The following is a 25,459-nucleotide window of genomic DNA, read 5'->3' as shown; positions in this document are numbered from 1 at the left end:
AACGATAACATAAATGCAAATTTACCACGGTTTTTAAGACTAAAAAATATTTTCACATCATATAATGTAATAGAACGGTGCTTCTACACTCATTTCAAAAAGTGTGTCCTTGATTAGTTCGTCTGCTTGGAACTTTTTATTAACATTCAAATTCTTCAGAGTGACTCACTCAGCTTCCGCCTGTGTGAACACCCACAGCCCGTCAGCCCCGCCTCTCCACTCATGTTAACTGTTCTCTTTTAATTAAATACACGCACATTTTACGTGTTTTATAAAATACTTTGATGTAAATGTGAAATATTATATGTGTATGTATTCATTTAATGGGTACACGAATCTATTTGTGAATAAATAGGGAAAAGACCATCGATTTTAAAATCTACCAATGGGATCGCAGGAAACGCAAGCATGTTAACATGAGAGCGGAAAGAAACTGAATTTAACATCTGTAGTTTATCTTTTTAAAAATCACAAAAAGCAATGATCTGCTACTATTCATGAAATGTGTGATGAAATACTTGTTTTGTATTTAGAATACTTAAACTGAGTTAGAATCACAACCATGATTTAAAACACATGCGTGGTTTACAAAATCATCTCGAGACCGTGTCGACAGCACGTCAGTGAGGTACATCCTTACCTGTTACCTTAGCAATAAGGTTTCAGTACATGATGATTGGATTCTATGAATACGTGATTATCTTCCGTATTTGTTATGGGCTGCAACCCCTTAACGAATCCTTTCTGAACCAACTTAAAATTGTGTTTGAAATATTAAAACAATATATTCATATTATTGTGAATGCCGTTTTCTTTGAGTGTGCATGATGTGTAATGTATTCTTGCTGAATATAATGCTAATTTGTTTAAGAATATCATCGAAAAATAACTGCTTTTGTGTATGAGCAATTCAAATATATTTTTTATATATTTGTATATACAATTCATAATATTTTTGTGACTGTGGAAGGAGGCGTGGAGACGAGGTGGCCGAGTGGTTAAGGCGATGGACTGCTAATCCATTGTGCTCTGCACGCGTGGGTTCGAATCCCATCCTCGTCGAATTATTTTCAGGAAGTTGTTATGCTACGTGTAAACAGTATCAGATAACCGGAAAATGCAATGAGTGAGAATGTTTTCCAGCTATCAGCTTCCAAGGTTTATCGTTCTTTTATGAAAGGTACACATTTGGGTTTGTGGGAAATTCACTTTGTTCTACACAGGAAATGCTCATGTTCCTCTGGTAACCTAGCTGTTTTTGTCACTGATAAAACCACAAATACAAATCTAAAACAGGTGATCATTATGTGTTTTCAAAAAACTACCTTATACGGAAGTGCGTACAGGCGCCGTGGCTTAGTTGGTTAAAGCGCCTGTCTAGTAAACAGGAGATCCTGGGTTCGAATCCCAGCGGTGCCTTTTGAATTTCGCAAACCGTGTTTCTTGTATAAGTTTGAACGAAATACGAAACTAGAAGAAAAGACACCAATAATGCGTTTGTTGAGAACATAAGAACACGGCACTATTTGAGATCTGTGTTCTGCAACATGCGCAAGTTAAAAGAGTCAAGATAGCCTCCTAACTTTTGAAAAGGTATTTGGCAGCGGTGGGATTCGAACCCACGCCTCCAGAGAGACTGGAGCCTAAATCCAGCGCCTTAGACCGCTCGGCCACGCTACCCTATGCGGCCATCTAGAAAATGGTTTAGAAATAGATACAATATTCTATTTCCAGTTCTTTGTAATTAATATACGAATGACTAATAATGCGTTTTGAAATACGAAAGAATCTGTTTTCCTATAAGCTTTCCCTCTCCATGACATGACCTGATGGTGTCAGTGTACACATATACTTTTCATTTAGGCTTAAATAGCCTACATATGAAACAAATAGACAAAACGTATAAATAATAAAAATAATTAAGAAAACAAATCAATGTAGTTTTTATGTAAAAAAAAGAAGAAGAAGAAGAAGGTGAACATGTAATAACTGTGTCCATATTCTTTATTCTGGCCTACACATTTGTTTTATTTAAATCTAACATTATCTAGCCTACATATTATAAACAAGGACATGGTTTACTTTATTTTAGAAATTATACATCGCTTAAAACATGAATGTAAGGGTAAATTAATAAATGCAAATTTTTTTAGATTTGAAAATCAAGGTGCTGGAGCTGCATGGCGGAATGGATCATATAGATCTTGATTGAAGTCATATGGGTCATAGGTTGGAACTGGAGCATTTAGGATTTCTTTGTTCCCTGTTTCCGGTTTTAACTTCTCAGCTGGGAGCACTGGTTGCGGTTCGATTGTCTTCACTGGCCTGGGAGGACTGTCGATGAGGCAGTCAGGGTCCCAGTAGGGATCACAGTCATACTCCATTCCTTTGATAATTATTGGAGGAGGAGGAGGAGGTGGAGTGGATTTTTGTGGAGGACGAGGGGCAGACGTCACTGGCTCTGAGGCAGTTACAGGTGGAGACGGGGGCTTCTGGACAGGGCCAAGTTTACAGTTTGGGTGGTAACGTGGATCGCAAAGTACAGGTACCCCACCGGCAGGAAGGTACACAATATGTGGCTTGCATTGGGGGTCTTTTGAATTACACAGGTACATGACATCCATCTTGGAGACCGGTGGTAAGGTAGGGGGTGGAGGCTGGGTTGTGGGTGGAGGCGTCGACTTAAGTTGAAGACCGAGGGTATTCTGGTATTTGGGTGCATCAGGGCCATAAGTGAGCTCGAGATGTCGCATCTGCTGGTAAAGCATTCTAAGTTTGTCTATCTCATAGAGCTAGAAGAGAAAAATAGAAGGTTGAACCAGAGAAAATAAAGCTCTTTTGTGCATTTCAGTAGACAATACTTCTGTTTTTACTTATAGTGTATATTGCTGGGTGAGGCAAAAGCTTCCCAAAAATTCATCTTTGAAAACTTAGAAGATCCAACACGGAAGATCCAAAACTTAGATTAAACTGCTCAATTTTACGGTTTATTTTTGTGACGCCTTTATAACCTATTGGATCTTCTAAGTTTTGGTTACCTGGACTTTCAATAGAAGGACAGAAACTTTTCAGATTTCATTAAAAATATCTTAATTTTTCGTTTCCAAGAGTAACCAAAGTCTTATGGGGTTTAGAACGATACAAGGGTGAGTAAATGATTTCATAATTTTCATTTTTGGGTGAACTATCCCTTGAAGTACCAATATAACTTAAAGAATAACTCAAAACAATATTTTATCAGTTATCAGAATCATAATTTGAGGAAGAATTATTCATATTTTACTAAATGAATATAACATTGGACTTATTTGATTAGATTTAGACCAATTTATTTAATAGGCATCATTCATTTGATCAAGAACAGCTCTTTACTGCTAATACTACCAGTGGATTTTTTTTTTATCAATAATAAGTTATATATATATATATATATATAAATAAAAAAAATGTTCTTCTTACCCCCTCAGTGTGACCAATACTGCTGTAGTAACGATAGTAGGACTGAAAGTCTGGATTTTTGCGATACCAGTTGGGGTCAGTGGCTCTCCTCAGACGGGCATGTGCCAGAAAATCATGGGCTTGTTCAGAGTCAATGCTGACGGCTGGATTAGATGCTGCAAGAGAAACTAGAAATAATGCATAATTAAAATAGCTATTATGATGGAATAGTCTAGAAGGCAATTTTCATATGTGAATGGTGTTGCACTGGCAAAAGTGAAGGGACTAAATCTTACCTATGTCCTTGGAGACTTTTGCTAGAGATGTGGCCTGCGACACTGCGAAAATATTTTATTTAATATATATTTAGCTGAATATTCATTTATTGAGGTTTTGGATATAAATAATCATACCTGGCAGAATTAACAAGCAGTGCAGAGCCCCCAAAAGGCACAGCAGATATGTCACCTGAAAACAGTTTTTTTGTACTATTAACAATCCTTATTTTACCATACAAACATTGAAATAGATCTCCTACAACATTTCCTCAACTGATTAGTCTGATCTGTTGTAATGTACTAGTCGATGTTAATATAAAAAACATGAACTACATATGTACACTGCTAGATTAATTGGAATACATACTAATTGCTATAACAAAATGGCATGCAAATTAAGGTTTGTACATCTAAGCATTTGGTTTTGCATGTAATTGACTAACTTCTTAACTTTGAAAACTGAAAGACACACAAAATCACTCACCTTCTGTCTCATCTTTGGTCTCTGTCCAGATATGAGAATTTCAAATGGCAAAGCCTTTAAATACTGGACTCAATACCAGCAATTGCATCCTTACATTTTATTGGCTGTGGAGATCAAGAAGCTCCTCCCTCCTGTTTTACCACCCAGTTTATTTTTACTCACACTTTAAAATCATTTAAAACGTGTCACCTACTTAGTGGGCCAACAAATAAAATAAAAGCTCAACTGAAACTAAAGGTCAAAAACTTAAAACTTAAAAGGTCAAATGTATATTGTGTGTGTTCCCCTTTTTATTTACAGTCTCAGTTACCAAATAGGTTTTACCAGTAAGGTTTTACAGAAACTTGTTGGAACAGATACATCTGCATTTTGTTTGATTGATCTTATGGCATAAATCACACCATTAAGGGATCTATTATGTATATGACATGTTGTAAATCTGTTCCCTCAGGCGTGTTTTTGGTACAGGGTCGAGAAGTCATTGCTTCAGCACAACATAGTTTCAACATCTCCGCTGTCTGGTTTGAAAAATAACTCAGATGTGTGAGTTCAGGTGATGATAACATAAGCACCCCTGTCTTTAGAGACGCCGCACAAAATTAAACCTTTACTCCAACAGAAACAGCTGGAGCTCTAATTTTGGACTCGAGAACAAAAAATACATATCTTGAAGCAAATACCTCTTGAAAATACCAAATCTTCTGAACTTTTACCACTGATGATTTAAAAATTAGGTAAAGGTTTAATATGTTAATTAAGGAAAGGGGCTATAAGTCACAACTATGTTTTTGCATTTCAGTTTTTTTTTTCCATAATGTATTATGTTGCACATGTGGCGGCAGGAGAGAAGAAAGGATCAGAACACTTGAAGGCGGAGAAAACTAGAGAGCAGTTTGCCAAACAGGTGTGATCGAACAGAGCTGGAATCTGAGATATGCAGGAAAACAGAGGGTAGCTGATGATGATAATGATCAAATAACAGCAGGACTCAGCATCAAGCTGTTATCCTGTACGTTCAGCCTCTGTTTACTCTCATCCTCATGAGAAATAATGAAAAATGATCCCGTCAGTAAACCCTATTATTCACCCATTTTTACATTCACCCTTCAGTGCAGTCATTCAACTATCACATGTCTGTATTTGTCAAAAGAAATATTCAGATTTAAGTTCTGAACATTTTATCTGAAGACAAATGTAATCAACATTTACAAACACTACTGACTCAGTAGTGTAACACTACTGAGTCAGTAGTGTTTATAAATGTAGTAGTACATTACTTGTAATAGCCTAAGTGTAATAAGTACAACTTATTACTACTTATAAGTTCTACTTATAAATGTAATAAGTACTACTTACTCAGTAGTGTAAGAACGTCGAGCAAGTAAGGCACATTGCAGTGTGTTTTGTGATTTTACCTGACTGACTACTCATTCACCTATTACGCATTGTGTGCCACCTATAGACTTCAGAACCACTCCTCTACATCAAAATACATTTATAAAAACATAAAAGAACTTAAAATCATACTTTACATTCATTTGCTGTTAATTTTGAGAGTAGCTTCAGGCTTTTAGGCGTCGTTGTCGAGGAGCAGTTCATGTTCCAACTCAGTAGATGGCAATAAACGTTCCTGTCAGTACGCGAGAGTTAACGAAGAAGAACAAACCGGCTGTTTACAGTCATAAAGCTAGCAGTGATGAAACATTTGAGCAATTAAACGGGTTAATTTTGTCCTATTTCAGAATACAAATGACGGCGGAAGAGAGAGCAGACTGATTTTTAATAATATGAGAAAGAATCGTGTGTGCTGAAGAAAATGATAAGTCAAATTTTCATCTTGTCATCAAAGGGAGATCATCTCATATATAAAGACTGTATCCTTACCACTGGCTTATTAATTTGTGAGATGTAGGCCTAATGTGTTTAACGTTACACTACAGCAGGTCAAACGTTTGGAATAATTAAGATTTTTTAAATGTTTTCGAAAGAAGTGTTCACCAAGGCTGCATTTCAGTTGGTCTAAACTACAGTAAAACAGTAATGTTGTGAAATATTATTACAATTTAAAATATAACTATTTGAATAATATTTCAAATGTAATTTATTCATGTGATGGAAAAGCTGAATTTCCATCATCATTACTCCAGTATTCAGTGTCACATGAAGAGAAACTGAGACTTCTTTCAAAAACATTAAAATAATAGAATTATTTGAATGGCAGTGTGTATCTCTCTGGTTGGTACAAAAATCACATTATAATGAAGCCCGTCCGGCCTGTAATGCTTTTAAGAGTCATATGCCAAAATCTTAGTTATTCGTTTTTCTTAATTCTGTGTCAGTTCGAGGAGAGGTCAGTAAAGACTCCATCAATGTATTCTATGAGATGGTCACAGCTCTTAGTGGGGATCAGCCTCCGATTGTCATGGTAATGTTTGGGCATCTGAAGTCTGACTAGTTGTTTTAAAAATAGAATGATTTTGCAGTGCATTATTTTGACTATGTACTTACAGTTGTTTATCTTGTTGCAGACACACAAAGATCATCATTTCATCCATGTAAGACAGGGTGGGCTTTACTGGGTGGCGTCCACCAAGACAAACCCATCCCCCTTCACCATAATTGAGTTCCTCAACAGGTGAACAAATCTTTATTTTATCAGTTATGCCATATTATTTTTATTATTTGTTACCTGTGTAGATGGCATGATGATAAGCAACTGTTTTATGTCTCTCAGATTAGCAGCTCTTACAAAGGACTACTGTGGCAGTTTGTCAGAGAAATCAGTGCGGATGAATTTTGCTCTAATTTATGAGCTGCTGGATGAGATGGTGGTAAACGTTCTCATTCTTTCATTTTTGTTTTTACATTAAACAACTATGTCTTAAAAGCACAACAACACAATACATCCTTCCTCTATGTCTCTGATCATCAGGACTTTGGCTACATACAGACGACCTCAACTGACATACTGAAAAACTTCATCCAGACAGAAGCTGTTTCATCCAAACCCTTCAGTCTCTTTGACCTCAGTAATGTTGGTCTGGTAAGTTATTGTTGTGTTGTTGTGGTCTTGTTATGTTATGGCATCTTGCTATTATTATTTTTTTTCTCTCACATGTTTTATTTCTAATATCTTATCTACAAATAGACTGGTCTCCATTATAACAGTTTATCTTACTTTAAAGCAGTGGTTTTCAACCTTACTTTTATTTAGGAACCAGGAGTGGCAATATATTAAATAAAATCATTAAAATCCATAGTTCAAATAACAATGTTTTTTACGATTTACACTTTTGATTACCAATTAATTTACATGACTTGATTATAGGTTTTCTTTTTAATATTTTTGTACAAATACCCATTTCTAGCCAATAAAATATTTTAGAGCTTGACAAAATGTAAAAACATTTTCGTTGATTAAAGTAAAATAAGATATACAAAAACTTAAACTCATTTTATTTCAGCTAGTTGTCAAAGCAACATTTCTCATTTTCATTTAGTTTTACTTGGAGTACTAAAATAACCTAAACTAAAATAATAATGAACAAAAACTATATAGAAATATAAAAAAAAAATATATAAAAAAAAAATGCTAAATAAAATGTCATGCAACAAAATTACTAAAAGTTTAACTAAAATTAAAATGAAACTTGAAAATATGAAAATAAAAAGTAATTCTAAATATTAATAAAATTATAATAGTATCTAAATGATGCCAAAATAACACACACACAAACAACACACACACACACACACACACACACACATATATATATATATATATATATATATATATATATATATAAAATGTTCATGACAAAAAAAAAAGTTATTTTTCCTTTTTGACTTTATGATTTTTCATTAAGAAGAAATATGATTTCAGCTTAAATCCTGTTTTATCATTTTAAATCTTGATTTGTATTATTTGAATCATTTTTAAGCCACCTTGGAAGTGTGCTCATAGTGGGCCCTGGCCTCTTAGTTCAAAACCACTTCTTTTTAAGGCATTGGATATTCACCAAAATGAACCATGAACTCTTTTTAAATCTTAATAAGTAAAACATTTAATTTTTTATATTTTGTAGTTCGGGGCTGAGACACAACAGAGTAAAGTGGCCCCTAGTGTTGCAGCGAGTCGTCCTATAATGTCCAGTCGAGGAGAGCAGGTGGGTTTTCCTTGATTCGTCAGTTTTACATGTTATCTGTGATTATCTTAGGAAATTAGTGTTTCTCTCTCTCTGGCTGCAGGGTGGAAAGAATGAGATCTTTGTGGATGTGATAGAGAGGTTGTCTGTGGTTATTGGCTCCAATGTGAGTACAACTTGAATTATGTTTTAAAATAAAACTGCTAATTGCTTTCTTCACTTAAATCGCTTATCTTTTACATTTATGCTTCTTTTAAGGGAGTTCTAATGAAAGCAGATATTCAGGGAGAGATAAGAATCAAATGCTTTCTTCCAACCTGTTCAGGTGAGTTGCCTACATCTTGCGGCCCATGTTAATGCAGATTGTGAAATGATCTTCCTTTCAGTGATAGTATATTTATTTTCTTCATTATGTAGAGATGCGGATTGGACTGAATGAAGAGCTCAATATTGGAAAGTCCCAGCTGAAAGGTTGAGTATGAAATACTGATCAATACACACACCACACATATCTTTCATTAATGTTGCAGGAAATGATTTTTGAGAAACGCTGTTGAAAAGTGGGTCGGAATGAACACCACAACATAGTTGTAGCCAATCAGCAGTAGGGGGCGTGTCCACTCAATTCAATTCAATTCATACACTCATGATGGGTTGTAGAAAGAGAGATGGTTGAGAGACATTACAAATTAGAAAAGTCAGAGGAATATCACTGGAAAAACAAGGGTTATGATCAGGCAAGAGCTTCAGGACCCACGTTAATATTAGAAAAGCTTTCCAGTGCTGAAGAGACCGAAGCGGGAAGGCTGGAAAACGGACACAGAGATTGCGTTGTTTCTGCTCCATACGTGAGTAACATTGGTTTTGCTATGTTTCTCAGAACCAAGATATGCTGTTGTTGTAATGCTAGCTATAGTAACAGGACAGTATTTAGTGTCATTGTTTGTCTAGCAGACTCTTGTACAGTATATACATTTTTGGGTCTTCCTTGTCAATCGTTATTCATCTTCACTTTATTTTTTCCATGAAGCATTTTTTTTGCTTCATCTCAGCTATGATAAAGAGACATCCACTTTGCATTGCATGTTTGTGCATTTTGGGGGTAGTGCAATGAAGGGAGGGGTGTGTTTGTTTGGTTTGATTTCGAATATCAACAGTGTTTCTCAGAAATCTCTTACTACACCTTTAAAAGTGATTAAATCTGTTTCCTTCTATTCTTCAGGCTATAGTTCAGCTGTGCGTGTAGATGAATGCAGATTCCACCAGGCTGTTAAACTGGATGAATTTGATACTTTCAGAATATTGAAAGTTTGCCCCAGCCAAGGAGAGGTAAATTGTCGCTACACACACAGAATTGCACTTTAGTGTAATTCCTGCATGGATAGTTAGTGATGTTTTTTCCTCTTCAGCAAACAGTGATGCAGTATCAGCTGTGTGATGAGCTGCCGTGTGCACCGCCATTTCAGTTATTCCCCTCTGTAGAGAAGGATTATGTCAACAGGTCTGTAAACTGATGTATATTTCATACCTAATGTATTCAATTTAAATGAATTTTAATGCAATTGCGAATTAATTTGAAGTTAATTTTTAACTTTTAATAAAAAATAATATAAACTTAATATTCAGTCATTTATTTTCATTGTGAGTTGGAGATTTAATTATTATTATTAAGATTTGAATTGCTCTATTTATTATAAATTAGTGACTTTGTCATATTGCATAAAAACCTCTGGAATGTGGTACAATAACTGAATAGATTTTCCTTTGCAGGGTGTTGATCTTTCTTAAACTTCGCTGTGATCTTCCACCTAAAAGGTTAGTCGACATGCTGCATAGTACATATAATATATATAATCAATCCATCAAAATATATGAATAATAGCACAGTTACATCACAAGTAATGTTCTTTACTTTTTTTCTGCAGTACGGCCCTTAATGTTTCCATCACCGTGCCTGTGCCTAAAGGCTCTGTAAGGTCAGATTATGCATCGCCATGATTATTAGTGTAATTCTGTTTTATGGACCATGTATAACCTCTTATGCTTCACCATCCTGTACAGTATGTCTCAGGAGCTCAGTAGTCCTGACCAGACTGCGGAACTGCAGCCGAAGAGCAAAGCCCTGCTCTGGGAGATCCCACGTTTTCCAGGAGGAGCGCAGTTATCTGCACTGTTCAAGGTGATTTTATAGTATAAATATTTGCTTGACGCAAATTGTCATCAGTCACTGATAATATATATTCTGATCCCACAGGTGGACGTTCCTGGTCTAAGCTCTGCCTCTTTATTGGAGGTCGGCCCTGTCAGTATGTCATTCGAACTGCCCAAACAAACCTGCACGGGCCTTCAGATCCGCTTCCTCCGACTCTCTCCAACTCAGACAGGACTGTCACAACGTTGGGTTCGATATGTCACTCATTCTGACTCCTACACTATACGGATCTGACCTAACCAGATGGAACAAACATTTAATATGTACAGCACATCACTAGGCATTGAAGAAACCGCTTTTTGCCTCACCCATCCACAGATGTTTATTAGTATTATTATTATTTTGTTGGGAAATCAAATCAGTGATAATCTATGCATATGAACAGATTTACAGGTTTGTTCCTTTTATTTTTTTGATTTGAGAGAGAGTGAACAAACACATCTTTGGAGGTACAACAGTATTGTGTCCAGAATAACTAAATAAAAAGTGAAACACTGTCTCCATTCCTGTGTTTTAAGTCAAATAAAAAAAGCCCATTGGTGTATAAATATCAAATAAATGACTAAAAACGTTTAGTTTTGTTGTCATATTTGTAATTAAACTTCATGCAAAAGCAGGTATAAGAGTGTATTCATGATGATTAGAAGCTAAAAAAAAGTCTAAATTATGAGGTTAAATTCATAAGGAAAAATTATAAGAGTAAAAATCGGAATTAGGATGTCATATCAATGACTTTGTAAATCAGCAATTTTGTCATTTTCTTCTCATCTCATAATTATGACTTTCTCAAAATTTCTCATAACTACATAATTTCACCATTTTGTGTATTCAGTAAGACTTTTGTATCTCATAATTATGACATTATATAAATTCCTATATTTTAATCTCACTTATGACTTAATAGTATCTCATTATTTTGATGATTTTTTTTGTCAATTTCATCTTTTTATGTCATAGTTATGACCTAGTATGACTTGACTCAGTATTTCATAACTGACTTTTGTATCTTATATTTATTATGATTTTACTACATAGTTTCACTGTGAAAAAGTGGATGGTTTGTTTCTCTCTTCGTTTAGGCCTAAAATGCAGTCTGACATCTCATCTGTGTGCAGATCTGTCAAATTCCCTCATCAGTTTAAACCAGTGTGTTGTGAAACCTTTGCAGTGTTCTACCTTCAAGCTATAATTATAAAGAAAACACAACCATCTTCCACATAAATGTCATTAACAGTTTTACTCACTTAAAAGGACTTTGTTGTACTATGCTGGAGTAAAGTTCATAAATGATCGTTCTTTCCCTTAGGATTTTGTGAAACTATGTTGGGTGGACCTCTGTCCCTCTAGGTGGGTTCGGGGGCATGCTCCCCCGCAAGAAAATGTTTTACATTTTAAGGTTAAATGCATCAATCTGGTGCACTTTGAGAGCTCAAAATTAGGAGTTTTAACCGGCTTCAACCCATGAACTGTGCACACTGAACAAAGAAAAACCATTGACTTGTACCTGGACATTAAAGAGGGCTCAAACATCTTTTTAGTTAGGAAATAGAGTCTCATGATATAGTCTTATGATATAGAGTCTACATTATAGGAAAATTACAATACTTTTGTCCTAATTTCTTAACTTGCAAGAAATAAACCATTGAGCTTTTATTTTGGAGATAACACCAGATCACCATGCTGAATGCGTGAGCAAAGTGCGCACTTCTCTTTAAATCACGCAGCACAAACAGAATACCTATGTAGGATACTTAAAGTCTTGTGCTGTTTTATAAAGGCACAAAGCCATATCACGATTTCGATTTTAGTTCGTTGGCAAAATATAACGCTAGAGACCTTTATGTTAGGCTATACATTTTTGGGAAAAGGGAGAAGAGCGAGCGAGTTCGGCAAAAGGCGGCAAAAGCTACTTTAAAACACCTCACGACGTATTCCACTGTAGACATTTAGTGGTGTGCGTCTTTTTGACAAAAAGACAGGTGCAAATATACGCTTCGTTATCGGAAATGTAAAAAAAAAAAAAAAAAAAAAAAAAAGGATTTTCCTTGTGTTATCAAAGCTTGGAAGTACCTCACCATTCTCACTGCTGTATATTTTAGTTTGGGAAAAAAGATATTGTGTGACTCTACTAAATTTACCATAAGTATATAATTAATAAAAAAAATAACGTACTTAATATAGTCAATTCAAATAAATAGATATGATTAATAAGTATATTTCAATAAGTATATTAATAGATAAATAAATAATGCATTTCTTTACTGTGATTCTGAGCCGAGTATCTACTGCTGCAACTCACGTGACCCGCCCGTAGCTCCGCCCACCGCCAGGGAGTGATTGAACACCTACAGGAGCTTCTGTTTACACTCTGTGCCATAGCTGTGTTTTCCTCTACAAATTCCCACAGCCAATTCCTCCCTCATTATGGGGGACAAGGCAGGCACCCGGTGAGTATTTTTTAAAGCCTCAGGCATAAAAAAAATATTTTGTGATCATAATTGTTCAAAATATGAAGCGAACAGTAGGATAGCTAATACTAGCTGCATTGTAAATGGACGTGGTTGGCTAACCTGACTGAGCATGATGGAGAAACGGCACCTAATATGCACGTTTATTATATTTAAAATGTTCAATCTTCATAATTTTGTTAGAAATGTTTTTTAAGCATTTCCAAAGTCTTCATTAGAAGTTAGTTCATCCTTTAGCACGCATGTGGCATAGCCAGGCAGCTAACAACAGCTGCTCATGTAAAGTCTATGCAGAATTCTCACAATTATTTCATGAAAAAACAGTATTATTAGTATTGTCAAGCATGATCGTAGTATTACTGGACTTTGCGAGCAAGCAAACAAGTTCTCCCATTATGCCATTTGTTGCTCTCCACCATTTGTTTGCTCTATTGGTTCTTGCCATCTGCTTCACTTTAAAAGGCTACTTTCCACCTATTTGTACAAAACGATCAACTCTGATAATGTCTGTGATTATTCATGCATATATATATATTTTTTTTTTCTAAAGGGTATTCAAAAAGTCCAGTCCTAACTGCAAGGTAAAACCTTTCTCTATCACACTATCACAGTTTTGGTTTCCACAAGTTGTAGTTACAACCCTGTCTGTTTTCACAGCTTACAGTATACCTGGGGAAAAGAGATTTTGTGGATCATCTTGATCATGTAGACCCCGTTGGTCAGTGACTTAAGATACAAAGTTGTATTTAAATGTAGAAGTAAAGGTATTAAAGTTCACTGACATAAACCATATTGTCCTTCTGCTACAGATGGTGTTATCCTGATCGAACCCGAATATCTCAAAGAAAGAAAAGGTGAGCCGGAAAGCATCTTTGGCTTTGCTGTTTGGTATGAATGTAAATTTAATTGACACTGAAATTACAATTCTGACTGATAACAAGCCAATAATTATTTTCATGTCATGGCCGGTAACCGACAAATCAAAGATAGTAAAATTCGATATTGTTTTGTCTAAATAATAAAAACCTAAAAATTAAAATCAATAAATAAGTGCTTCAAATTAATTTTTAGCATCTCAAACAAAGTACAGTATGACAAATTAAATTGGTTGTCTAAAGTATTCATTTTGTAGTGTTTTTAAAGATTTAAGTGAGTGTTAGATGACGGCAAAGGTAATCTATTATGTAAGTATAGGGAAATGAGTGTGCACAATTAAATTATATGATACTGATATATACACTCCCAACTGTTTAGTTTTCCAGTTGATAAGTTTGTAAAGTTAATCTAAGATAGTGTGTTTTTCCATACTTATCTCATGTTGCTTCACATCAAATGCAAATGATGTCCCACTTGTGGTGTTTCTGTAATAATCCCTAATACTTTATTCGATCCTTCTTCCAGTGTTTGTGACTTTAACCTGTGCTTTCCGGTATGGCCGCGAGGACCTTGACGTTTTAGGGCTCTCCTTCCGGAAAGACCTTTACATCTTCACTTTTCAAGCCTATCCTCCTATTCCAGAGGAATCCAAGCCCCACAGCCGTTTGCAGGAGAGACTTTTGAAGAAACTGGGCCAGAATGCTTATCCTTTCCATTTCACTGTGAGTTTCTCCCTGCCTTTAAGAACACAGGCTATTACTGCAGTTTATATTTGTTAGAGATGTCGGAGATATATTAATAACATTTTAATTTATATTATAACACTGTTAAGTGTTATACTTATTAGCAAGTATTATACATATTTTTTTACATACTGTTAAGATACATACAATCTTAGTGTCAATGTTAATTTTAACATTTACAAATACAATTTTAGGATCAGTCGTTGTATCTGTTATAATATTAATAATGCACTGTGAACTAAAATAAACATTTTTATTAACTAACATTATCAAAGGTTAATGAATGCTGTAAAAATATATTGCTCATTGTTTGTTCATGTTAGTTAATGCATTAACTAATGTTAATAAATTAGACCTTATTGTAAAGTGTTAGTATTGGCCATTTATCAGTAATCAGCTGTAACATGAAGATAATTATGGCTTTGTTTCGGCTGGTAATTTTAATATTGGTACAGCCCTCCTAAATAGGAAGTATTTGATCAGAGGCTGTGTGTGGAGTGTATATTTAAGTGGAAATATATTTTTCTGTTTTCCAGATACCTCAAAACTTGCCATGTTCAGTTACCCTGCAGCCCGGGCCTGAGGACACAGGAAAGGTATTATCACTTATACAGCTCCTTTTAACGCAACAAACTCCATCTAACACCTTCAGATTTGTCACTCAATTTTGCACACATCCTGTTTGTGTAGCTTGTTTGTGTAGGAAAAAACTCTTCCTTTGTTTACCTCCGTCTTTCTCGCTCCAGGCCTGTGGGGTGGATTTTGAGATCAGGGCTTTCTGTGCCAAATCGATGGAAGACAAGAATCACAAAAGGTTTGATTCTCTGCTGTTTCCTTCCTTTTTTTGACCCATTTTCATTTGTTCTTAATGGAAGCATCTGTTTCTCACAATTGCTCATTTGTCACAGTTCAGACTTTTCAATACAAACTCACAATAGCAAGATATGAATTCGTACATGCAAATTTATAACTTGTTTCCTCAGAATAATTTTTTTTTTTAATTCTTAGTTTATGTCTCGCAATTGTGTTTTTTTGTTTCCGCCACAGAATAACAAAATTTAAAAGGTCATTGTGAATTCTTATGTTACATTTCAGACTTTTTTTTCACAATTGCAAGTTTATAACTCATAATTGCAGGGTATAAATGACTTTTTTTCCTCAGAATTGCAATTTTTTTGGAACTCTTAGTTTACATCTCGCAATTGTTTTTTTTCTCTCTTCTGCCACGGAACAACAAAATAAAGAAGGTAATTGTGACTTTTTATCACAGTTGAGAGTTTATAACTCATAATTGCAAGGTATAAATTCATATTTGCGAGTTTACATCTTGAAATCCTAATTTTTTCCTCACAACTGTAAGTTTACTTCTCAGAATTTTGAGTTTACACTTTGCAATTTTTACTTTTTTCTTCAAAAGTTTGATTTAACATCTCACAGTTCTGTTTTTTTTTCTTCTGCTATTGAATAACAAAATTAAAAAGGTCAATTGCGACTTTTTATCTCACAATTCTGACTTTTTTCCGCTTAATTGCGAGTTTATATCTTGTGGCGGAAACAAGATTCCATAGTTTTCAGTGTAAATCATTTTAGAAAAGAAAGTTTAGATCTTATTTGAATATTATTATTTCTTCCACAACAGGAATTCAGTGCGACTAGTGATTCGTAAAGTCCAGTACGCCCCTGAGAAACCCGGCCCACAGCCGATGGTGGAGACGACGAGGAGTTTCCTCATGTCAGACCGGTCTTTACACCTAGAGGCTTCATTAGATAAGGAGGTAACACTGTTTAACACAGATCAGTGCTAGTTAGAAATAATTAACCTGTAATTAACCCTCTATCTTCTCACACAGCTATATTATCACGGAGAACCCATCAGTGTTAACGTCCATGTTACCAATAATTCAACCAAGACTGTCAAAAGGGTTAAAATATCAGGTGAGTCACAGCCATCAGCCCATCTATTGTTGTTTTTAGTTTGACATTTGTTTCATATCAGTCTCATCATCTATGATCTGTTTACATATTATTACTGTACTATTTGCATTTGTGTCTCTACAGTACGACAGTATGCTGATATCTGTCTCTTCAGTACAGCGCAGTACAAATGTCCAGTGGCTCATATAGAGGCAGAGTAAGCATATTTTATTTAGACTGAATAGATGTTGGTGTTTTGAAATGATTATCTGAACTTTTAGTTGTCATTTATTCAAGATTTATGCCCCAAAGTGACATGACAAAAACATGTCTGTTTGCTGACTTTCTAATGATGTGTACATGGGTAACAATGTCTATCCGTGTTCTGCAGCGATCAAGTGGCATCCAGCTCTACATTCTGTAAAGTGTACACGCTCACACCCACTCTCAACAACAATCGAGAGAAGAGAGGGCTGGCGCTGGATGGAAAACTCAAACATGAGGACACCAACCTGGCGTCCAGTACTATGTGAGCATTACTATACTTAACCAGCTCATTTTACCCATATGCTCACTGGCTGGCTACTATGAAAAAAACGTATAAACTTATTTATTTTTTCTTATAAAATTGTAATGTTGTAGAATTACAAACATGCAACATGTTATCAACATATACAGGCATATGTGCAAAGTTCAGGCTAGTTAACCAAATGTTCACAAAAGGAAAAGTTTCCTAAATTCTAAAGTATATGAGAGGTAAGAAATCAACTTGGTTATAGTCTACTCTATACTACCGTTCAAAATATTTTAAAAATGTTATAAATATTCTCACAAGACTGTATTTATTTGATCAGAAATACAATAAAAACAGTAATATTGTGAAATATTATTACTATTTAAAATAACTCTTTTCAATTTTGTTCCTGTGATGGCAACACTGAATTTTCAGCATCATTCCACTCTTTAGTGTCACATGATCCTTCAGAAATCATTCTAATATTCTGATTTGCTGCTCAAGAACCATTTCTTTTTCTCATCCGTGTAGAAAATGTGCTTAATGTTTTTGTGAAAACCGTGATCCTTTTTTATTCAGGATTATTTGATTAATAGAAAGTGCTAAAGAACAGCATTTATTTGAATTAGATTTTTTGTAACATCCTAAATGTCTTACCGTCATTTTGGATCAATTTAATGCACCTTTGCAGAATAAAAAAAAAAAAATTCTTTGACCGCACAGGCTCAAACCTTTGACTAGTAGTGTACATGAAATCACATGACCCCATTCACTTTCTTAATACACTTTCCTGGTCTTTTTGTATAAAATTCATCAGTCCTTTATTTCAAGAAAGTATGTTTCGTGTTGACTTGAATTCTTTTTAGGATTGAGTCGACTGACTGATTCTGTTTGTGTGTTTGACTGCAGTGTGAAGGATGTGAGTAATAAGGAAGTTCTGGGTGTCCTGGTGTCCTATCGGGTCAAAGTCAAACTGGTGGTCTCTCGTGGAGGGTGAGTCATGTGTCACACCTGCTTCCTCTCTACAGTCACACACTGGGGAGCAGTTTTGATTGGTCTGTTAGTCCTCCTCCACACAAAGTGTTACATGTTGCTGCTGTTTTAGAAATAATAATCAAACAAATCAAGTTTTTATCTCGCATGTAGTTCATTGTGTATATGACTAGTGTAGGTTGACTAGTTTATCTAGACTTTTTTTTCTTTCTTCTATAATTTTCTTGGTTTTGATATTTTCAGCAGAGGTGCTTTAATTAGCTCAACTCTCTTCTAGGACGCTGTGCGAGCTTTATATTCCCTCCCTGATCTCTCGCCTCTCTGTGCTGCTTCGTTCTGGTTATTGAAACATTTTGTCACTCTCCCATTGTTTTATGTATCTCTCTCTGTCTGTTTCCTTCCCCTCCTCCATCTGTCTGTTACGTCAGGCTTTTAAGCAGCTTGCTGGAGAGGTAAATACATCCATTGTGCATTCTGATGGCTTGCTGTAGTGTCTCTAGGTTTGCCATTAAAAAGGAGATCTGCATGGTGTTCAATGTTCTGCTCTACTTGACCCTGGTGTTTCCTGTCTGATTTCGATAGTTCGAGCACTAATCTCAACACACACATGACACGCCATGAATGAATGAATCTCAATAAGAAATGTCTAGGTCATATTTTACCTTTAAATCCAAAGAACTACATGTTGTTATGTAAATAGCCAATTTTGGGCCACTGATGAACCTATATTACACTGATCCTGTGTAGAATCAATATTTTGTTTACTAAAATAAACAAATTAAATTCTGTAAGGTACTTTACAAATGTTTTTAATATTTTAACCTAATATTTGTTTTATTATTATTATTTATATGATGAAACCCCTTCACATGATAATAACTGGATGAAATGTTAAGCATGGCAAATTGTGATTTCCAGATTGCAAATATTTAAAAATCAACTTTCCCCTTGAGGATTACAGTATGACATTTTCAATGGAAGTGAATGTGGCTTAATTGTCATGAAAATGTTAGAATCTAAAAAAAATCATAAAATCGTATTCTACAATATATAAAAATCTACTGTTCACATGTTTGGGGTCTGTAAGATTTTTTTTTTTTTATGTTTTGAAAGGTTCTTACGCTCAAGACTGCATTTATTTGATCAAAAATACAGTAAAAGCTGTAATATTGTGACATATTATTACCATTTAAAATGAGTGGTTTCTATTTTAATATATTTTAAAATGCAGTTTTATTCCTGTGATGGCAAATTTTCAGCTTCATTACTCCAGTCTTCAGTGTCACATGATCCTTCAGAATGTTTTTTTCATGATTCTTGAACCGCATCTAATTGAAATAGAAATATTTTGTAACATAATTGCCTTTACTGTCACTTTTGATCAATTGAATGCATCCATGCTGAATAAAAGCATTCTTTTCTTTCCAAACAAGTACAGTGAGGAAAATAAGTATTTGAACACCCTGCTATTTTGCAAGTTCTCCCACTTGGAAATCATGGAGGGGTCTGAAATTGTCATCGTAGGTGCATGTCCACTGTGAGAGACATAATCTAAAAAAAAAAATCCAGAAATCACAATGTATGATTTTTTTAACTATTTATTTGTATGATACAGCTGCAAATAAGTATTTGAACACCTGAGAAAATCAATGTTAATATTTGGTACAGTAGCCTTTGTTTGCAATTACAGAGGTCAAACGTTTCCTGTAGTTTTTCACCAGGTTTGCACACACTGCAGGAGGGATTTTGGCCCACTCCTCCACACAGATCTTCTCTAGATCATTCAGGTTTCTGGGCTGTCGCTGAGAAACACGGAGTTTGAGCTCCCTCCAAAGATTCTCTATTGGGTTTAGGTCTGGAGACTGGCTAGGCCACGCCAGAACCTTGATATGCTTCTTACAGAGCCACTCCTTGGTTATCCTGGCTGTGTGCTTCGGGTCATTGTCATGTTGGAAGACCCAGCCTCGACCCATCTTCAATGCTCTAACTGAGGGAAGGAGGTTGTTCCCCAAAATCTCGCAATACATGGCCCCGGTCATCCTCTCCTTAATACAGTGCAGTCGCCCTGTCCCATGTGCAGAAAAACACCCCCAAAGCATGATGCTACCACCCCCATGCTTCACAGTAGGGATGGTGTTCTTGGGATGGTACTCATCATTCTTCTTCCTCCAAACACGTTTAGTGGAATTATGACCAAAAAGTTCTATTTTGGTCTCATCTGACCACATGACTTTCTCCCATGACTCCTCTGGATCATCCAAATGGTCATTGGCAACTTAAGACGGGCCTTGACATGTGCTGGTTTAAGCAGGGGAACCTTCCGTGCCATGCATGATTTCAAACCATGACGTCTTAGTGTATTAGCAACAGTAACCTTGGAAACGGTGGTCCCAGCTCTTTTCAGGTCATTGACCAGCTCCTCCCGTGTAGTTCTGGGCTGATTTCTCACCTTTCTTGGGATCATTGAGACCCCACGAGGTGAGATCTTGCATGGAGCCCCAGTCCGAGGGAGATTGACAGTCATGTTTAGCTTCTTCCATTTTCTAATGATTGCTCCAACAGTGGACCTTTTTTCACCAAGCTGCTTGGAAATTTCCCCGTAGCCCTTTCCAGCCTTGTGGAGGTGTACAATTTTGTCTCTAGTGTCTTTGGACAGCTCTTTGGTCTTGGCCATGTTAGTAGTTGGATTCTTACTGATTGTATGGGGTGGACAGGTGTCTTTATGCAGCTAACGACCTCAAACAGGTGCATCTAATTTAGGATAATAAATGGAGTGGAGGTGGACATTTTAAAGGCAGACTAACAGGTCTTTGAGGGTCAGAATTCTAGCTGATAAACAGGTGTTCAAATACTTATTTGCAGCTGTATCATACAAATAAATAGTTAAAAAATCATATATTGTGATTTCTGGATTTTTTTTTTTAGATTATGTCTCTCACAGTGGACATGCACCTACGATGACAATTTCAGACCCCTCCATGATTTCCAAGTGGGAGAACTTGCAAAATAGCAGGGTGTTCAAATACTTATTTTCCTCACTGTATGTATGTATACATACATACAAGCACATTACATATTAGATTTGATTTTGTAGTGAAATATGGCCCAGTCAGTTCTTGAGAGATTTGCTCTCTTAAGAGCTCTTCCACGCCTCAAGTATTTCAAATAATGGCTTTGTTGGTTTTGTTTTATCTCTCTTTCTTTCAGGGATGTTTCCGTGGAACTGCCTTTTGTCTTAATGCATCCAAAACCTACAGACTACACCCTTTTCCAGTCAAACTCTGGTTTGTGTCAAACACAAAACACCACATTGATTGCACTGAACTAGGTTGTGTGTAACTGTCAAAGGAATAACACCTTCATTAATCATTTAATAATAATACTCTTTTTGCTTAACAGCTGCTCCAATGTTGGATCCACCGATTGACACCAACTTGATAGTGTTTGACACAAAGTAAGCAAGAATTTTTAATATCAATATCAAACTTAATGATCAGATTTCCCTCTCGTTTTAAGCTTTGTTTTTCCATGTGACTTTCTAATAGCAGTTTAACCCCAGATGACGACATCGTATTTGAGGACTTTGCTCGCTTGCGGTTAAAAGGAATAATCGACAAGGAGGAGGACTGCTGAATTTTTATCATCTCATTCACCAAGAACAGAAGCGCTTCACATCAAATCTCATCTCTTGTCTCCCTAAGGGTGTAACATAGAAATAATTATTTTCATCTCATTACGATTCAAGCAGTATTTGGACATTTAACTGGGGGAAAAAAGTGGAGAAAAGTAAATGACTTATTAATATACCTGTCTAAAGCTAAGGAGGGGATTCCAGGGAATTTCATACCTTTTTGAATAGGCATGTGATAATTATACTCTATTGTGCCAACTGTTATGTTATGAACAGCAAGCCAATCTTTAAAGATGGCTAAATTGCTCCATATTTATTCCTTTACAAAGACCGTCTTGATTTTCCTGTGATCTGTGTACAGTAATAACCCCTGTGCATCACACAAAGATGGACACGGGCCATGCATGTCTCTCTGTGCTGCTGTGAGGATCATATGCGATTGAGCAAATATTGTCTTTCTGCAGGTTGTAAATATATGAAAGTGCTGCTTTTAATTTGTTGGGCTGCTGCATTTGGTAAAAAAAAAGAAACAGCTAATGGATGTATAGAGATTTAACATCCCTCAGGAGAAAGGAAATTTGTTGTTTTAATAGATTTCATAATCACAGGATACACTGTTTGCCATTTTCTTTTAAATGTTTTTTTTTTTTATTTAATTTTTTTTAATAAAACAAATAAAATACAAAATGGCTGTGTTATTAAATTTGGGGTATTAAGAGTAAGCTTTATTACTAACTTTTAAATTCAGCATTTCGCTAAGAAAATTAAAGGGTTTTGCTCTCACACTGCAAAAGATGATTTTCTTATGGTTTTCCAGCACAAATAACCACTTAAATGAAGACATTTACTAGAGAAGCAAAAATACTTAATAATATCAAGTCTTGTTTAATGAACAACTGATCAAAATGAAGTGAGTTTGTTTAAAGCAAGAAAAAACATCTGCCAATGGGGTCAGATTGTTTTTCCCACTTTGAATTAAGATTATTTCCCATCCAAGACTTGATATCTTAAGATATTTTGCTTCTAAAGTAAATGTATCATGATTTAAGACATTTTTAGATGTTTGTACTGAAATACGAGAAAAAAATGACTAAGAAAATTGATTTTTTTTTTTTTTTTTTTTTTTTTGGTGCTTAAATGCTTACTGTACAATTATCTCCAAGAGTGTAGGGGGGAGAGGGGGGGGGGTCAACAGAAACATAAAATTCACATTCCTACTAGATAACTACGTTTTTTTCAAGAAAGAGGACGCTAAATGTTCGCTTCAGTCGGTTTGATATCTGAGCTGTTGTTAGTGTTTGCTGCTACACACGGTGGAGGGCGAGACTTGCCTCGATACCGCTTCTTCAGTCGACCAGCCAAACGTTGCCACCTAGTGGACGATATCATGAATTGCAAGTCATTTATGAGTAAAAGCGTTGAAGAAGCAATAACATATCACGGTATAACATTCACCTTTCTTGTGTTGCATTGTGCTTATTAATCCTCTCGGCCTCCTGTTTTTTCTCCTCTAACCAGCGCTCTAGGAGTTCCTCCTCCTGGAGTTTTGTGGCAGCCATCTCCTCTGTCAGTGTGCTGTGCTCCCGTCTCAGTGCTGTCAGTTCCTTTGATTGACACTCCAGCTGATACTCGTATTCCTCCAGATCTGACTTCAGACAGGAAGCCCCCTGGGCCAACAAAACCGCTTCAGTCCTGTAACGGGCAACTCTACAGCAGGAAGACATGATAGAAACCTATTAGGACTGCTTGTCTTGATGACTTCATCATCTTTTTCAAGATGTAACTGGCTGTTTGACCTACTGTGAGTGACAGTATTGTAACTCTGCCTCCTTCAGGTATATACTGCTGGTCAGATCTGCGATTTTCTGCTTGAGCTTGAAAAAGACAGATGTGGAAGGGTATTCCATGGTTAGTAGTGAGAGACTGATGTATATATCACGCACATTATGGAAACAATAATATTTTTAATGTTTTTGAAAGAAGTCTCTTATGCTAATCAAGCCTGCATTTATTTGATAAAAAACAATGCAGAAAAAAACAGCAATATTGTGAAATATTATTACAATTTAATATAATGGTTTTCTATTTGAATATACTTTAAAATATAATTTATTTTTGTGATCAAAGCAGGATTCTTTGATGAATAAAAAGTAAAAAAAAAAAAATATATATATATATATATATATATATATATATATATATATATATATATATATATAAATAAAAGCATTTAAAATAGAAATCTTTTCTAACAATATACACTTCCGTTCAAAAGTTTGGGGTCAGTATTCTGAAAAACTAATAATACTTTTATTCAGTAAGGAAGTGTTAAATTGATAAAAAGGTGATATTAAAGATTTACATTGTTAGAAAATATTTCTATTTTGAATAAATGCTGTTCTTTGTAACTTTTTATTCATCAATAAATCCTGAAAAAAAGCATCACAGGTTCCAAAAATATATTAAGCACAACTGTTTCCAACATTGATAATAACTGAGTATCAAATATTAGACTAGAATATTAGAATACTTAAAATATTAGAATATTAGACTTTCTGAAGGATCATGTGATACTGAAGACTGGAGTAATGATACTGAAAATTTGTATCACAGGAATAAATTCTATTTTAAAATATATTCAAATAGAAAAGTTATTTTAAATTGTAATAATATTTCACAATATTACTGTTTTTTGTTGTTGTTGTTGTTGTATACATACATATATACACACACATATATATATACACATATATACACACACACACACACACACACACACACACACACACACACACATATATATATATATATATATATATATATATATATATATATATATATATATATATATATATATATACACACACACACACACACACACATATATATACACACATAGTCCTAAATAAAAAAAAAAATCATAAAGATTAAGCATAACAGAAAGCTTAATAAAACTTACTACAATGTTATGCATTAAATCTCTAGATCTGGTGGGGAATAAAATATGATTTTTAGCAATAAGGCAGTTTATCAGTGATGTTTATTGATATTACTCTCACCTGTTGATTAAGAAATTCCAGCTCATTCACTCTCAAATAAAGTGTGCCGCCTTCATTTGGGCATTCTGTTTCTGTAGAGTTTCTGTTTTCTTTGGAACTGAATCAAATATGACAGCCCGCAAAACATAATAAATTGAGATGTGTGTCAAGTACTTACACCAGATATGCATAATGTAATTCATGCCAATAAGTCAGGAAATCAAATCAGTACAAAAACATATGTCACGCGTTGTGTTACCTGCCTTGCCAGAGTTTGATATGAAAGTCCAGCATCTCCTCCAGCCTGGACACTGTCAGAGCATCCAGTCATTACTGAAGCACAGCAGTACTTATAGCTTGTTTATTTTGACATGTATATTTTCTGTATTAAACTCACCCTTATCAAAAAGGCCAGAGAAAGGGTCTCTCTGCCTACAGTCTCTGTGAAACAACTCCGCGCGCACGTGACTCTTCCAAGACTCCATGTCTGCTCGATTTCTCACTTTCGAGTCACGTCTAATGTATAATTACAGCGTTTTTTTACATTGAATATAACTTGCCGCCCTATATAACCAATTTATGTGGCAGATTCTTTCTCCAGATGTTACGAAAATTCCTTTAATTAGTAATTAAATATTTCCCATGTTTAGTTTTCTCTACGGTAGTCGGCAGAGTTCGCGTTTCTATTATTTTTGTTCTTCTGCGGCTTCCGTATTTCCCAACAT

At 35.2% G+C, this 25,459-nt stretch overlaps 4 protein-coding genes across 8 annotated transcripts; 2 read left to right on the top strand and 2 right to left on the bottom strand.

The window, feature by feature from the left end:
• Positions 1-1,987: 1,987 nt before the first annotated feature.
• Positions 1,988-5,865, bottom strand: and3 (actinodin3). 3 transcript variants are annotated; one of them, XM_079860511.1, is made up of 5 exons: positions 5,733-5,804; positions 3,852-3,906; positions 3,735-3,776; positions 3,460-3,626; positions 1,988-2,792 (listed from the first exon to the last, which is right to left on the bottom strand). In XM_079860511.1, exons 1-5 carry the CDS (start codon positions 5,736-5,738, stop codon positions 2,163-2,165), a joined length of 900 nt encoding a protein of 299 aa, XP_079716637.1. In that variant the 5' UTR covers positions 5,739-5,804; the 3' UTR covers positions 1,988-2,162. The 3 variants fall into 3 exon arrangements, with proteins under 3 accessions (XP_079716637.1, XP_079716635.1, XP_079716636.1); XM_079860509.1 differs by having other exon boundaries at positions 2,115-2,792; positions 5,728-5,865; XM_079860510.1 differs by having other exon boundaries at positions 2,115-2,792; positions 3,460-3,614; positions 5,728-5,865.
• On the top strand, positions 5,833-11,053 carry ap4m1 (adaptor related protein complex 4 subunit mu 1). Its single transcript, XM_079860508.1, has 15 exons — positions 5,833-6,074; positions 6,540-6,625; positions 6,729-6,835; positions 6,935-7,031; positions 7,133-7,243; positions 8,286-8,366; positions 8,449-8,511; positions 8,604-8,670; positions 8,763-8,816; positions 9,568-9,674; positions 9,755-9,846; positions 10,116-10,160; positions 10,271-10,321; positions 10,407-10,524; positions 10,600-11,053. The coding sequence occupies exons 1-15, from the start codon at positions 6,017-6,019 to the stop codon at positions 10,789-10,791; spliced, it is 1,329 nt and encodes a 442-aa protein (XP_079716634.1). The 5' UTR covers positions 5,833-6,016; the 3' UTR covers positions 10,792-11,053.
• A 1,826-nt stretch (positions 11,054-12,879) lies between these two features.
• Positions 12,880-22,360, top strand: arrb2a (arrestin, beta 2a). Of its 2 annotated transcripts, XM_079862117.1 has the most exons (16): positions 12,880-13,004; positions 13,576-13,606; positions 13,683-13,743; positions 13,835-13,879; positions 14,427-14,623; positions 15,181-15,240; positions 15,391-15,458; positions 16,284-16,419; positions 16,495-16,579; positions 16,703-16,775; positions 16,950-17,087; positions 17,982-18,065; positions 18,494-18,517; positions 21,273-21,349; positions 21,465-21,519; positions 21,611-21,970. In XM_079862117.1, exons 1-16 carry the CDS (start codon positions 12,982-12,984, stop codon positions 21,696-21,698), a joined length of 1,245 nt encoding a protein of 414 aa, XP_079718243.1. In that variant the 5' UTR covers positions 12,880-12,981; the 3' UTR covers positions 21,699-21,970. The 2 variants fall into 2 exon arrangements, with proteins under 2 accessions (XP_079718243.1, XP_079718244.1); XM_079862118.1 differs by lacking the exon at positions 18,494-18,517 and having other exon boundaries at positions 21,611-22,360.
• On the bottom strand, positions 13,900-25,438 carry LOC307153036 (autophagy-related protein 16-1). 2 transcript variants are annotated; one of them, XM_079862120.1, is made up of 8 exons: positions 25,132-25,438; positions 24,994-25,045; positions 24,756-24,852; positions 23,497-23,570; positions 23,152-23,403; positions 23,028-23,068; positions 15,185-15,223; positions 13,900-14,639 (listed from the first exon to the last, which is right to left on the bottom strand). In XM_079862120.1, exons 1-7 carry the CDS (start codon positions 25,217-25,219, stop codon positions 15,186-15,188), a joined length of 642 nt encoding a protein of 213 aa, XP_079718246.1. In that variant the 5' UTR covers positions 25,220-25,438; the 3' UTR covers positions 13,900-14,639; position 15,185. The 2 variants fall into 2 exon arrangements, with proteins under 2 accessions (XP_079718246.1, XP_079718245.1); XM_079862119.1 differs by lacking the exons at positions 13,900-14,639; positions 15,185-15,223 and having other exon boundaries at positions 22,119-23,068.
• Between the last annotated feature and the right edge of the window lie 21 nt (positions 25,439-25,459).

This window comes from Squalius cephalus (assembly GCF_949319135.1).
Source record: "Squalius cephalus genome assembly, chromosome: 24".
NCBI classification, from domain to species: domain Eukaryota; kingdom Metazoa; phylum Chordata; class Actinopteri; order Cypriniformes; family Leuciscidae; genus Squalius; species Squalius cephalus.
The sequence above is the reverse complement of the archived record's forward strand: the minus strand, read 5'-3'. Positions and strand labels throughout refer to the sequence as shown.

What these genes read in the sequence shown, in the direction of transcription:
- and3 (XM_079860509.1), bottom strand. Translation starts at nt 5,799, where the DNA reads ATGAACTGCTCCTCGACAACGACGCCTAAAAGCCTGAAGCTACTCTCA. An exon ending in TAACAGCAAATGAATGTAAA is followed by an intron (nt 3,907 to 5,727) that starts GTATGATTTTAA and finishes AACTGTTTTCAG; the next exon opens with GTGACATATCTGCTGTGCCT. An exon ending in CTGCTTGTTAATTCTGCCAG is followed by an intron (nt 3,777 to 3,851) that starts GTATGATTATTT and finishes ATATTTTCGCAG; the next exon opens with TGTCGCAGGCCACATCTCTA.
- ap4m1 (XM_079860508.1), top strand. Translation starts at nt 6,017, where the DNA reads ATGATAAGTCAAATTTTCATCTTGTCATCAAAGGGAGATCATCTCATA. An exon ending in TTTGCCCCAGCCAAGGAGAG is followed by an intron (nt 9,675 to 9,754) that starts GTAAATTGTCGC and finishes TTTCCTCTTCAG; the next exon opens with CAAACAGTGATGCAGTATCA. An exon ending in GAGAAGGATTATGTCAACAG is followed by an intron (nt 9,847 to 10,115) that starts GTCTGTAAACTG and finishes TTTCCTTTGCAG; the next exon opens with GGTGTTGATCTTTCTTAAAC.
- arrb2a (XM_079862117.1), top strand. Translation starts at nt 12,982, where the DNA reads ATGGGGGACAAGGCAGGCACCCG. An exon ending in CAAAAGGGTTAAAATATCAG is followed by an intron (nt 16,580 to 16,702) that starts GTGAGTCACAGC and finishes GTGTCTCTACAG; the next exon opens with TACGACAGTATGCTGATATC. An exon ending in TTGATAGTGTTTGACACAAA is followed by an intron (nt 21,520 to 21,610) that starts GTAAGCAAGAAT and finishes ACTTTCTAATAG; the next exon opens with CAGTTTAACCCCAGATGACG.
- LOC307153036 (XM_079862119.1), bottom strand. Translation starts at nt 25,219, where the DNA reads ATGGAGTCTTGGAAGAGTCACGTGCGCGCGGAGTTGTTTCACAGAGAC. An exon ending in CTCTGGCCTTTTTGATAAGG is followed by an intron (nt 25,046 to 25,131) that starts GTGAGTTTAATA and finishes ATGCTCTGACAG; the next exon opens with TGTCCAGGCTGGAGGAGATG. An exon ending in TGGAATTTCTTAATCAACAG is followed by an intron (nt 23,571 to 24,755) that starts GTGAGAGTAATA and finishes GTCTTTTTCAAG; the next exon opens with CTCAAGCAGAAAATCGCAGA.